Source organism: Mirounga angustirostris, unplaced genomic scaffold (genome assembly GCF_029215605.1).
Source record: "Mirounga angustirostris isolate CCGP_5_RB_7025 unplaced genomic scaffold, mMirAng1.0.hap1 SCAF_8, whole genome shotgun sequence".
Classification (NCBI taxonomy): Eukaryota; Metazoa; Chordata; class Mammalia; order Carnivora; family Phocidae; genus Mirounga; species Mirounga angustirostris.
This window is the reverse complement of record NW_026991716.1, coordinates 132,931,997-132,946,029: the sequence shown is the minus strand read 5'-3', so window position 1 is coordinate 132,946,029 and position 14,033 is coordinate 132,931,997. Positions and strand designations below refer to the sequence as shown.

The following is a 14,033-nucleotide window of genomic DNA, read 5'->3' as shown; positions in this document are numbered from 1 at the left end:
AAAGAGGGAGTGGAAGGAGGGGCAGAGGGAGAGGGAGAGAGATAATCTTAAGCAGGGGCATGCTGGGCATGGAGCCTGACACAGGGCTTGATCTCACAACCCTGAGATCATGACCTGAGCCGAAATCAAGAGTTGGATGCTCAACTGACTGAGCCACCCGGGCACCCCAAGATTGTTCATTTTAAAGTGAGCAATCTTGTGGCATTTGGTACACTCACAATGTTGTGCAACCACCACCTCTGTCTAGTTCCAAACAGTTTCAACATACCAAAAGGAAAACCCATACCCATTAAACAGTTTCTCTCTAGTCCCCACTTTCTCCAACCCCTGGCAACTACTCATCTGTGTTTTGTCTCTGTGGATTTATCTATTCTGGATAGTTCACATAAATGGAATCGTATAATGTGTAATGTTTTGTGTCTGGCTTCTTTCACTTTGCTTAATGCTATTGAGGTTTATCCACATTGTAGCATGTATCAGCACTTCATTTGGTTTTATGGCTGAATATTCCATTGTACGGATATGCTACAATTTGTTTATCTATTCCCCTGTTGATGGGACTGTTTCTACCTTTTGGCTATTGTGAGTAATATTTCTGTGGACATGCACAGTCATATATTTATTTGAGGACCTGCTTTTGCTTCTTCTGGGTATATATCTAGGAGTAGACTTGCCAGAGCCTAACAGTTTTTCAAAACTATACTTTTATAAATGCTGATGAGAATCCATGGGAAGCATTGTGCATTATAGAAAAAGTTGATTTACACCGTCTATGTTCTTTAAGTACTTTACATTCTTTTTGAGATAGATTGGTGAAATGATGAGTAAACAGTTCATCAAGAAATAGATGAGTTGAATGAAAAAATATATATACATCATTTTTAAAGAAGGAAGTTCCCTTTAGAATTGAGTTTTAAGCCTTATAAGAAAAAAGTATTTCAAATGAAGAGTGTGGATAGATTAATTCATACAGGAGAGGGAAGATGGGACAGGCATAGGTTTGAATGCTTCATTTTAATTTTTCTGAAGAAAGAGTAGGGGTTGCACTCTGGTTGGCAATAGGGAAAGAGTTGGCCGTCCCTGAGCTGTGTCATGTTACTTCTCATGGAAAGATTCTGGAGGACTTAGCAGGAGAATATTAATGTCGCTCATAAAATATGTATCTGGATAAGTCCTATGCTGATTCAGGGAGGTATCTTTTGATTCTCTATCATTTCATTATATGATCTCTATTCAATGTATATGGTCTCTATAAACTTACTGCTAGGATTGACTCATTTATTCATATCTATTGTATGTATTTTTCTCAGGCAGAGAAGGCTGATGGATTTGTCAACCTGCCCGATTTCACTGTGGAGAGAGCATCTGAATGCAAGAAAAAGCAGTGAGTTGTTTTCCACAAAACTCTGAGCCAGAATAACATCGCTTCATAATTTTAGTTTCTCGAGTGATATGGTAACTTGGAAGTTAGTGAAGGTAACACCCAAATGTCTGAGAATTTTGAACTTTATGGGTTGGCATCCTAAACAACAGCGTAAGCTTTTAACCTCTTGTTTTCTGGAATTTCATTTTGTGGAACAGATGGATTATAAAACCCCATGGAGCCTTGGCATGGCATATTTTTGACAACCGTGTCTGAGATGGAACGAAAAACAAGCTCCCATCCACGAGTGGCTGGGATCAGATGTCAAGATATTTTCTTGGTGAAGAGGATGACTAGTTCAATAGGACTCCCCAGAGCTGCAGATGTGATAGCAAAACCAGTTTCTTTTTCTTAGTTTATAACATTATTATCCTTGAAATAGAATTCTCTGAGAGATCTTGGACTTTGGGATTATACCCTGATATAATTTAAGTCCAAAAGATTTGAGAACAGACAGGAACCAAAAAAAGTCATCAGCGTATGGTCCCCATTTTACTGAGAAGGGAGTAGCCTAGAGAGTCTGAGCTTGCCTAGAACTTGCAGGAGAGCCTCGCTGGTCAGCCAGCTGTATTCCCATTCACCTGCTCTTGCTGTGATAGCATCCAGCCACATTTGGAAGATGTGCCCTCTTCACCTTTTTCTTGTTGTTGTTCTTCTACCTCTGACATCTTTTTCCGTTTTATCAGAAAGACATTTATTTCCCTACTGACCTATGTTACCAATAGTGGCAATTGACTAGATTTTTCTAAGAAAATGAATAAATGGTATTAGTTTTAAGTCTCTGTCACTCTAGTGTTGCTGCATGTATCCAGTGATACATAAGCTTGTGTTGATTTTCATGGTTTTGACCAAACTGGTTATTTACCAAAATGCTGGCCTGTGCTGCAGGACTTCTGGTCTAATGATAAAGGGGAAACATTTCAGTGTTTGCTAATTTTCAGTGTTTTCTACTTTTCTTTTAAACTGACAATAAATATATTTTTCCTCTACTCATAGGGGGAGGCTTGGATATAATTTTTGATGTGTTGTCACACTGTGGAAATTCTATACTTGATTATTTTCCTACACATAACATTCTTGTATGTATTTGATTGAATTTGAATAAATATTTTGCTTTATGGATCTGAGTATTTAAGGGACACCTCTAAGACCGTAAACTTTAATTTATTGTCTCTTTCTAGCAAAGCAGTGAGCAAATGAAAATACAAGAATATGCCCATATGTTTAAATAGAAACTATCGACCAGCCAAGACTCAGTCCTTTTCTGGATGTCTCAACATGATAAGTTAATTCTCTGCTCTCTACATGAAGTAGAGATTAGGCAATGGGTATTTAATGTAACTAAATTATTTTTTGTAAATTTACAAAGAAAGCTGGTGAATTTACCACACATATATGATTTACTTTCAAACCCATTGACAACAACACTAATTTCTAATTTTTAATGTGTCTGTGTTTTTCCCCCTTCAAGTGCTTTTAAGATCAGCCATCCACAGATCAAGATCTTTTATTTTGCAGCTGAGAATGCACAGGAAATGAGTGTGTAAGTAGAGAAAATTGCTAAATCTAATCTTTTTGGGAATAGATTACTTTGGTCAGGTGTTTGAATTTTAAGCATATGTTCATATCAATTCTTGTTAAAGCATTCTTGCTTTCTTCTTCACTGTTTGGAAGCATTTTGGAGAACTACATATATCAAAATGGCTATTTTAGGAAGAAGTAATAAGATTCTTCCGAGGGAACCACTAAGTTGAGAAAGGAAAGAATAGAAGTCATTATAAGAAAATGTTACAGCGAGAATCAGCATCACAGGGAGAAAGGCCTGAAAGTACTGTGACCAATCTCACAGCTTTTAGACTTCTACATGAAAAATATCTGTAGGATTTCTTATGTGCTGTGTAATTATCATGATGATCCCTGTGTTTATCATTAATTCATGTTCTATCCTGAAAATTTTGCAAAAATTTTGCTCAGAGTATATCTCACATAAAATTTTATATCCCTAACTCCATTTCCTGTTTGTTTTTTTTTTTTTCTGTTTAAATAAATGGAATAAATGCATAGAACACTACCTGTCCCACTCCATCCCCTGCTGGTTTAGATTATAGTGTGATCACAATGGCTCTTAATTGAATGAGGCTATATATATATATTTCAGGTGCTTGAGACATCAGAGGACCTTCTATTTAACTTAAGCCCTATTCCCAGATTTCTCAGTGTTCCTCATTACCTTCACATAACTAATAAAAATGTGTCAGTGGAGGGTGCCTGGGTGGCTCAGTTGGTTAAGCGACTGCCTTCGGCTCAGGTCATGATCCTGGAGTCCCTGGATCGAGTCCCGTATCGGGCTCCCTGCTCAGCAGGGAGTCTGCTTCGTCCTCTGACCCTATCCCCTCTCATGTGTTCTCTCTCTCAAATAAATAAATAAGTAAAATCTTTAAAAAAAAATGTGTCAGTGGAATACCTACTAGGTGCCCCACTGTGGCAGATCCTGGGCAATAGAAATAAAATACTTTTATTTACTTAAATGAAGAGAGGAGTTGTTTCTACCCTCTTTCTGATTTTAGCTTTCTCCCCTTGGCTTTCTCAAGCGCCTGAGAAAAAGAAGAGCAGATGCCCCCAGAGAAGATAAAAGGCTTCCCAAAACTCTTTTATTTCTCTTTTTATTTGTGTTGGTAACTAAATCCTATTGATTAGCAAGCCGTTGGTATGTCGGTGGTGTGTGAAAGGCTTAACATTTTACCCAGCAGTGCTTGGAGTCCCGCCATAGTGAGGGTCAGGCTGGAGCTGAGCCACCGATTAATCCCTGGTGGTTCTTTCTGGCATTCTCTGGTGGTGGTAATAAACACCAAAGTGGAATTTCTTCGGGCCTCCAAGTTAACTTCTCTCTTCTCCCACAAGATGATGCAGATGACATTTAAAGATTTGTTCTCAGTGGCACCTGAAGACCTCCCTTTCTTCCTGAGGTGGCCAGTTTAAGCCAGTAAATAACGTGTCTGGGTATTTCTTTATGAGATGCAGAGAATCTGGGAAGGAGGGACTGGCGTGTCGAGAGATGCGTCCTGTTTTAGAAGTTCACTTCCTTGGGAAACTGCATTTTTGGGTAGTGACATTTCTCTCAGGGACGATGAAGGGAAAGGTAATTACGTTTAATAGAAATGCTGTGTGTTCTGCAGGGACTCTCAATTTACAAGTACAGGGGTAAGTAATTAAGGGTAATGGAAGAGTTGCTGTCTAAACAAAGACTGGTTGGTAGCTGCCTTTCTCAGACCGCGTTTGTGGGAAGAACCTTCTTGTTTTGTATATCAATTTCTTAACACTTGTGCTCCTCCAACACATCGAGTTAATATACAACAAACTCCCAAGAAACATCTGTCATCTTCTTTTATGTAAATATAAGTCTTTTTGTGCATCCATCTATTTAGCCACAAATAGAAATTTTTCTACTGCCTTAATGTTTTTTTAAAAAAGTTCTTAGCAAAAGGGGTACTCTAAGCCAGTGGATTCCAGGAAGGAAATAGTCAAACAAGATTCTAAACAATCACGTTTTCCACAGCAAGTAACTAATGGTGGCAATTAAAAGGATATGAGTTTTAGGTAAGAGCTGGGAGGAATGATTTCTTTATTGTCAATACTCTTTCGTTTTGCTATATTTCTGTATTTCCGTGTTCCGGAAAGGAACTTAGAAATGCCTTTTCTTGTTTCAAGCATTCTCAGTTCAAAAATATTTTTTGTCTTGATATGTTAAAAAATTTGTCTATTTTACTTTTAGATGTTTTTTTGGGGGGAAGGGTCAATATACAGTTAGGAAATCAGGTATAAACTAAGAATAGTTTTATTTTGGTATTTTAAAAGTGAACTGTTAAATTCACTGTGCTTTGATCAGTTTTTAAAACTGTACATTAAAATGTATCTTTTAGTTTAATGACACACAAAATATATTCTTGTAAAAGATCCTATAATACAGAAGTAGGTAAAGTAAAAACCTTTTTATCCACCCAACTTCACCCTCCAATTCAACTTCTCTCTTTAGGATTAACTACTTTTTTTAAAAGTTTTTATTTATTTATTTGAGAAAGAGAGAGAGAGAGAACACAAGCACGGGGAGGGGCAGAGAGAGAGGGAGGAGCAGACCCCCCTACTGAGCAGGGAGCCAGACATGGGGCTCGATCCCAGGACCCCAGGATCATGACCTGGGCTGAAGGCATACATTTAACCGACTGAGCCACCCAGGCGTCCCAAGATTAACTACTTTTTTTTTAAACATTTTTTTTTTTTAAAGATTTTATTTATTTATTTGAGAGAGAGAGAGCACATGAGAAGGGGGAGGATCAGAGGGAGAAGCAGACTCCCGCTGAGCAGGGAGCCCGATGCAGGACTCGATCCTGGGACTCCAGGATCGTGACCTGAGCCGAAGGCAGTTGCTTAACCAACTGAGCCACCCAGGCGCCCAAGATTAACTACTTTTAACAGTATGATTGACATTCATCCTTTTTGATGGTTTTCATTGCATATCGATTCATGCACATACACAAATACATAGTTTTAAAAGTACATTGAATCAGGCCAATCATATTGTTCTGTACTTGCTTTTTTCACTTAACAGTATGTTAGGATTTTCCCAGGCCATCAGAAGGCTTCCTATCCCAGTCTTTTTATTAGCTTCGTAATAACATTGATTGTACTGATGAAATTAGTGGTATACTTTATCCATTTTCCTGTTAATGGATGATTATATCGTATCAGTGTTTTTATCTTTTTGCCATTGCAAATCTTATTGAATTAACATTCTTCCACATTTATTTGTGGTTTGTAGGATAGACATTTATAATTGGGGTGGATACTTAAATTTAGACTAGCATCATCAAATTGCCTTTTTTAAAATTGGCTGTATCAATTTTGATGTTCAACTAAGCAAAGGATGAGAATGTTTCCTCCTAAATCCTAGAAATCAGTGGTATTTTAGGTTTTGCCAATCTAGTGGTGAATATTTTCCTGTGTTTGTATATGCATTTCCCAAAATACTATGGAGGCTGATAAATTTTTTCTATTTTTTTATAAGCCATTTATATATATTTTTTTGTGATTTCCTGTTTTGTTTGTTTGTTTTGGGGTTTTTTATTATTCTATCGGGTCTTGATGAACACTTTCTGGTTCCTATGGTGGGATCTGGGCCCATGTATTGGTCTGGTTTTAAGTGGCTATTAAGGAGCTCATATTTGTCATGATGCTAAAGGGGCTTCTTAAAATACCTTTTTTAAAAAAAAGATTTTATTTATTGTTTATTATTTATTATTTATTTATGATGCAGTTGTCATAATTCTGTAGTTGGTCTAAACATTTCCAGAAACAGCATAAGTTTGTGGTGTTGAAACCTAAAACCACTTATTTATTTATTTAGAGAGAGTGTGCAAGTGGGGGAAGGGGCAGAGGGCCAGGGAGGAGGGGAAAGAGAGAGAGAGAGGAGCAGACTCCCTGCTGAGCATGGAGCCCCTGAGATCATGACCTGAGCTGAAATCAAGAGTTGGACGCTCAACGGACTGAGCCACACAGGCACCCCTGAGGGGATTCTTAAATGAGGCTGAAGCTCATCTTTCTTCTTGTAGAGAGCCTATTTGTTTTTAAAAATGAAATTTATGTATTTCCTGTCAATAAAAAATAAATATGGCAAGACCATGGCAGGTTGAGGGTTGGGTAAGGATTCCTAATTTGTTGACAGTTGAAGACTTGGGAATACGCGATAATTATGTGGTAGGGGAGCAGTGTGCTGGATAGTTCACGAGGCAATACAGGACTAGAAGAAATGGAGAGCATAACTGAGTTAATAAGTGCATAGCATTCTTATTTTATTGGTATTGGTTGACTTAGGCCACTATTGAATGCCCTGGTTTCTCAAAAAAAAAAAAAAAAGTGAACATATAATATGGAATACTTTTTAAAAATATAGAAAATTGGAAAGAAGTGGGAAATAAATCAGATTATTACCACCCCAAAAATAATATTTTCCCCTTTAAATAAAAGGTTATATAGCTAGGAACATATGAAATAGATGCATTTTGTGTCTTTTATGAATTTGTATGATGAAATATGTTCCTGACTAACCCCTTGAGAAGGAACTCCAATGGCCTTAGGTCATGAGGCAAGTTTGAGTTCCTTAAGGTGTGTCTAGTTCTATTTTTATCATTGATGTTTAGTTGAAAATCATTGCCAATAAGATAGTAAATTGATAAGAAGATAGGACACTGTCATTTTTTACCTAACATAAAATTCTTCAAGGAATTAAACATTTCCCCTGTCAAACTCTGAGATCTTCTATTGATTAATATAAAAATCCTGTCTTAAAAATGGATCATCTTCTCTTTATTTTTTTTGTAAAATAAAATTACATTTTAAGAATTATAGAGATGGGACGTTAATGTTAAGTAAGGTTACTAAATTCAATGATAGAGGTTTGATTGCTAAAAATTTGCTAAAAATTTGAAATGCACAACTACAAAAATATACTTGTTCATATATTTAGAATATTTAATGTAGTTGCCCACCTTAGCAAGCTGGATAATGGACCACCTTGTTTCTTGTCTTACAAAGAATATCCCAAGGAAGGAAAGTATTGTGAAACAAGTGGTTTTAGGTTTCGATACCACAAACTTACACTGTTTCTGGAAAAGTTTAGACCAACTATAGAATTATGACAATTGCATTATAAAGTCTGGCACAAGACCTTACTTCAGGGTCTAGGGGAAGTTGGATAGGAGATGATCAATCTCTTTAGCTAAGCATTTATTTTCTATTTGAATTTTAGGTGGTTAAACAAGCTTGGGATAGCTATAATCCATCATGATTCTGCTACGAAGGATGAAGGTATGTTCTATTTTAAATTTCTGAAAATTTAGCAAGAATATTAGGATGAGAAAGGATGGAAATACAATGTCAAGTTCTATGCATAGTCTTGTCTAATGAAACATACTTTGGCATTTAAGATTATCTGGAAATATGTAGAAGCAGACATATTCACACAGACTCACCAACATGGAATAGAGCTTCCCATGCTGGCTAAGAATGCTTTTTACACTTCACCCACACACTAGCAGCTGTAGGCTTCACTGACATCTCAAACAACTGCCAGTGTAAATGTTTTATTGTCCCACTCACTGAATTCTTACTCAGAGATATGATCTCGTCATGATCTAGACAGGTAACTTTCATCCCACCGTTTCCTCTCTGATATTTTAATATTTCCACCAGGTGTATGCTGAGGCTAATTACTCTAAGTTTGTGCTCGGAAACTGAATGTCAAATTGGGACACAGGCCATATTTTTAGCTCAGTCTGTAGTTCTCTGGGTTCAAAAGCTACAGGAGTCAAAATCTTCTTAAAGTTGCAATTACTCCTAAATATTGAGAAGAAGAAGGCTTTAGGTTCGGGGTCACAAAGTTGATACTATTTCTGAAGTACACAGGCCATATAAAACTTGGGAATTGGAAGGTGGGGAGTTACATCTTTTGATAGCAAAAATTGTAAAAGCTGAAATTGAGAAATAGAAAAGTGAAATCAGTGTCCTGACCATCTCCTTGGTCCTCTTTGCTGCAACATCAATACCCATTGTATATTTGAAGTGCATTTATAGATTGTGAGGAAAAAAATCACTATACAAAAATCTTCTCCCTATCCTGGTATTTAAAGCCTTCCATGATATGGCCTTAAGCAAACTTTCAGTTTCATTTTTTTTTTTTTTTAACCACATCCCTTAGGGGACTCTGTATAATTGGCTCAGCCTGCACCCTCGACTTGGTCCTCTCATTACTCTGTGCGCGCTGTTGATTGTTTACTTATCCTGCCATTTCCAGCTCCTCATGGCTCCTATGATCAAAATTAATCACTACTGATTTTATGATCCCTTAGTATATGATTCACACCTCTTTTGAGGAATGATTTTATTTTCCCTGAGCTATGGTTAGTCCTTTTCCTAAGTATTAGACACTCAAGAGGGCGGAAACCCTAATATGGCTATCATTTTTTTTCTGCTCCTATGTAATGCCCTTGCACCAGGTAGCTCAGTAGATGAGTCCTTTCTGAATCGGATTGGAATTGCAATAGCCAGATGGAGCAAAACCTCTGCTCATGCATTATGGAATGAGTGATGACACGGTTGAAACATTAAGCATTTTCGTTTTTGTATAGAATGTTACAGTGAGAGTGAACAGGAGGACCCCGAAATAGCTGTGGAGACACCACCCCCTCCTTACTCTGCAGAGACTTTCTCTCCTTTGGTACGTACTGACCTCAGTAGTCTTTTGGTCATGATCAAGTGCGTGGACATCGTTCCTTCCAGTGGCATAGAATCTACTTTGGCCGATAAATTTTTTAGAACGGGCTAAATTAAGGTACCTGCCGAGGAGCAAGTGCAGTTCTCAGATTTTGAGTCTTCTCCATGGCAACCCCCTGGTATGACAAACTTGGTGTATTTGTGAGTGACCCACAGATGTATCATGCTGACAGGACTTATGGTAATGCAGAGGGCTTCTAGGTGGTAGGCCAGGGCTTGCAGAGATTTGTTTTATAATGTTTATTTATACTCTACTGGTCTTCAGAAAGAATTGAAAGTGCTTGTCCTGGGCGCAGGCATTATAATGATGCCAAATGAACATAAAGGGGATGAAGGCAATAGATGAAGAGAAAATTAGAGTCTGAAAGGTATCAGGAAGCCAGGAGTGGGGTTACAGCATTCAATCTGCACGTGGAATAATTCTTCTGTATATTCACTAGAGAGAAGTCCAAGTTTAATATCAGCTTTGGAAGCATCCAGCATTAAGTTCAGGTTATCAATGGATGTTAAGACTGTGGCATGTTGCTTTGTATTTAGATGCTTGTTGGCATTATAGTGATGTCCCCTAGAAGGATTCAAGCAAGAATTTTCGGGAAAGCTTATTTATGGTTCTTCTACCTACCATGTGCCAGGACTTATGTAGGTGCTTTAAATATATAACCATTTACTGCCCCCGTCCCCAAATAACCCTGAAAACTAGTATTATTTAATCTGCATTTCACTGATTACCAATGAGCATCTCTTCGTATTTATTGGCCGTTTGGATTTTGTTTTGTCTAATGTCTGTTAAGTCTTTAGCACATTTTTAGCTGTCTTACTATTACTATTTTGTATTTATAAAGTTTCTTTATTCTATCCGTTAGCTCTATGTCAGGTAAAAGTGAGGCGCATTTCCTTTTCTGTTTCATGGCTTTTACTTTTTTAGACGGTTTCATGGTTTCTTTTTGTAGACAGTTGTTCTTGGTTTCAATGTGGCAGATTCATCCATCACTTCTGTTGTGGTTAGTGCCTTTGTTTCTGATTTTAAAAATTGTTTTCTATAGCTAGGTCATGGGAAGGTAGATATGGCTGTCCTCATTTCATGATTTAGGAAACTGAAGTTCAGAGGTAGAATGGGCTGGCTACTCATGCAGTGAACGGGGCACCTCAGAAGGGAACCCAGTGTGTCTCACTCTATTGTACGTGTTCTTTCCACCCCACTACAGTCCTTTTCCATCCACGGACCCAAGTGATGAGAGGTTCTGATAGGTTACAGCAGCTCCATCACCTACTGAACCTCCTGTGCCAGAATTTTCTATTTGTGTGATGAAGTTTGCACCTTTATTTCTGTTTTGCCAGTTTCTGGATTTAGGGTATTAAATAGCATTTAAGTGATGACCTCTATTATTGTCACCTGTCAGTGGAGAATTGTGGTCCCTTTTCTAGTTTACTTAGCTAGCAACCAACACCAGAAATAAATATTTGTTGACTGAGTATTTTTATCAAAATCTCTATGCAATAGGACTCGTCTGTTAAATTAAGCAACATATAAATAAAATTAAACTTTGAATATAGTAAAATTTAGACTGTTTTTTGAACTAGACTTACAATATATCCTATCTGAATATATTCATAACTTGCCCTTAATGTAGACTTTCTTCTCTTTTAAAATCAGTTTCTGAATTTAGAAAAGACAAATAGACATGCATTGGTTTAATAGAGAAGCATATATTTTTGTTTAGTTTCTCTGTTTCTGTTTCTCTTTGTCTCTGTCTCTCTTCCCTCTCTCTCTTTCTGTTTCTGTCTCTCTGTCTCCATCTCTGTCTATCTCTGTCTTTTCTTCTTTTCTGTTTCTCCTATTTTAACCTGTGACACACAGTGATTTGGTCAGTCCTCCATCCTTCTCTTCCTGAAATTCTCTCTCCCTCCTACTGTTCCCCCTGGCCCCCCGCCATGACTCTTAGATGATTTATTTTAGTTCTAAAATACTGTGATTTTTAGTTTTCTAGGGGCAACTACTGTCACAGGTTACTAAGAGCATTGTCAGGTATCTAGAACTCTACTTGAAAGTAACAGCAACCAAATTGTCTTTTTAGATGAGGGATCATGGCTCAATTGCATTATACCATGACAGTGTTTCCTGATGTTACAGTAGAAGCTCATGGAATGCTTGTTTCAAAACAAACAAACAAAGGGATGCATATGAGACCAGTAAGTTAGGTCATCGAAGTAGGAGGATTCTTTAAAAATTTCTGAGTCATTAATCAAATGTTATTTTTTTAAAGTTCTAAGTTGAGCATTTTTCTGGAAGGCCACTAAGGCTATTTTTTTTTTCTGAAGAAATATATTGGAAATAGATACATGTTGAACAGTTAGGTTTTATTTTCCTTAGAAACAGAATATGTTCCTCCTGCTCACATATTGTCCAGGCAGATTTTGTTTTTGTTTCCTCTTGTTTCTTAAAAACAGACATGCAAGGCACTTGGTTAAAATAACATTTAAGCTTTTTATTGAAACAGATGATAATTGAAGAACTCATGGTGACTTTTTTTTTTTTTTTTAAGATTTTTATTTATTTATTCATGAGAGACAGAGAGAGAGGCAGAGGGAGAAGCAGGCTCCCAAGGAGCAGAGAGCCTGATGCGGGACTCGATCCCAGGACCCTGGGATCATGACCTGAGCCGAAGGCAGACGCTTAACCATCTGAGTCACCCAGGCGCCCTCATGGTGACTTTTATCCAGAGAATGAATCAACTTATTGTTTTGGCTCAACCTGGCATGGGCTAGCTATGACTGAGCTATATAAACCTAGGTGCAAATTTTTTTCTCTAAGTTCTTGCTTTAAAAAAATATTTGGGGGAGCCTTCTCCCTCTCCATCTGCCCCTGCTTGTGTTCCCTCTCTCACTGTGTCTCTCTCTGTCAAATAAATAAATAAAACCTTTAAAAAATTTTTTTTGGGTCATGAACTTTCATTTTGGAATGATGACTCAAAAATATAAAACAATGCTAGTCTAGAAAATTATCTCCCCAAAATTAGAGTCTGGAATTAAAAATGTAATTCAATGTCCAGTCATTCTAATGGCTGCAAACTGTAAGACTTCAGCAGCAGACCAGTTTGGACCTCTGCTTCTCGTGGGTGGCATCACCTTCCATGAGAGAATAAAGAACGCTTCAGGGTCTTGCCTGAGGGAACAAGAGGTTTCTGTTTATGTTGCTTCTTCTTGGGAAGACTTCACAGGCTGGAGAGTGGAAAGGACATCCATTGATTCACAGAGAAATTAGAAATGGGGACCTTTTTTCAGGTTTACTAAAAAGGCTTAAAATAGATGGGACCCTGTAGATTTCACTTGGGAAGTTTCTCTGTAGAAATCAGTATCTAGGATTCCTTGAAATCCATGATTCCTTGAAACCCACAAAAGAGCAAAAAAGGATCTGACTTCATTCACCTTTCAAACTCAGTAAGTTCCAAAGTGATTTAAGAGCTTAACCATCATTAAAAATTGGTTACACATGTTTGTTCTCTAAGTTTAATTATGAACAAGCATTGTCTGGTACCTCGATCTATGTTTATATATTTATTCATTTAACTAATTTTGTTGAGAGCCATTGTTCTAAATATTTGGGACACATGAGTAAATAAAGACAATGATTTATTTCTTCATGGAGTCAAACTTTTAGTTGAGAGAGACTATAATATAGTCTCTATAATATAATATGTAATTATATTTATATAAGTATATATTATAATATATAATTATAATTATATAATATAATATAGTCTCTGTAATATAATAAATAATCAATATACTAAGTAAATTATCTGCTACGTAGTAGAAATAGAATACGGTGAATATGGGGAGATAGGGTGCTGGGGGTGGGACTGGGACTGTGAACAGAGTAGCCAGGAGAGGCCTGAGTGAGAGGTCTGAGCAAAACTTTTGAAAAGTGGTGTGAGAGACAGTCAGGTGGATGTTTGGGAAGGAGTTTTCTAAGCAAAGGGAACAGTTAGAGACAAGATCTCCTTGGTGTATAGGTAGCAGTGCAAGGAGATCAGTGTGGCTGAAGCAGGGTGAGTTAAGATGAGAATAGCAGGAAATGATCTTGGAGGGTAATGATGGCCATACCATGTAGAGCCCCAGGGCCCCACAAGGACTTTGATATTTTGAGTTACTTAGGGAGCCTTTGGGAGTTTTGAGCAGAGGAGTGATGTGATCAGTTTCCCTCTTAAAAGGACCCCTCAGGCTACTGTGTGGGAGAGACCCTCGGAGGTGGGAGGGGGGTAGGATAGAAGCAAAGAAATCAAAG

The 14,033-nt window shown here is 37.5% G+C and overlaps 1 protein-coding gene across 1 annotated transcript in view; it reads left to right on the top strand.

The window, feature by feature from the left end:
- Positions 1-14,033, top strand: part of IPCEF1 (interaction protein for cytohesin exchange factors 1) — a 182,038-nt gene that overhangs the window by 129,199 nt on the left and 38,806 nt on the right. The window contains exons 8-11 of the mRNA XM_045865784.3: positions 1,311-1,384; positions 2,895-2,966; positions 8,226-8,284; positions 9,604-9,692. Coding sequence (XP_045721740.1) covers positions 1,311-1,384; positions 2,895-2,966; positions 8,226-8,284; positions 9,604-9,692 — 294 coding nt within the window. The remainder of the gene's footprint in view (positions 1-1,310; positions 1,385-2,894; positions 2,967-8,225; positions 8,285-9,603; positions 9,693-14,033) is intronic.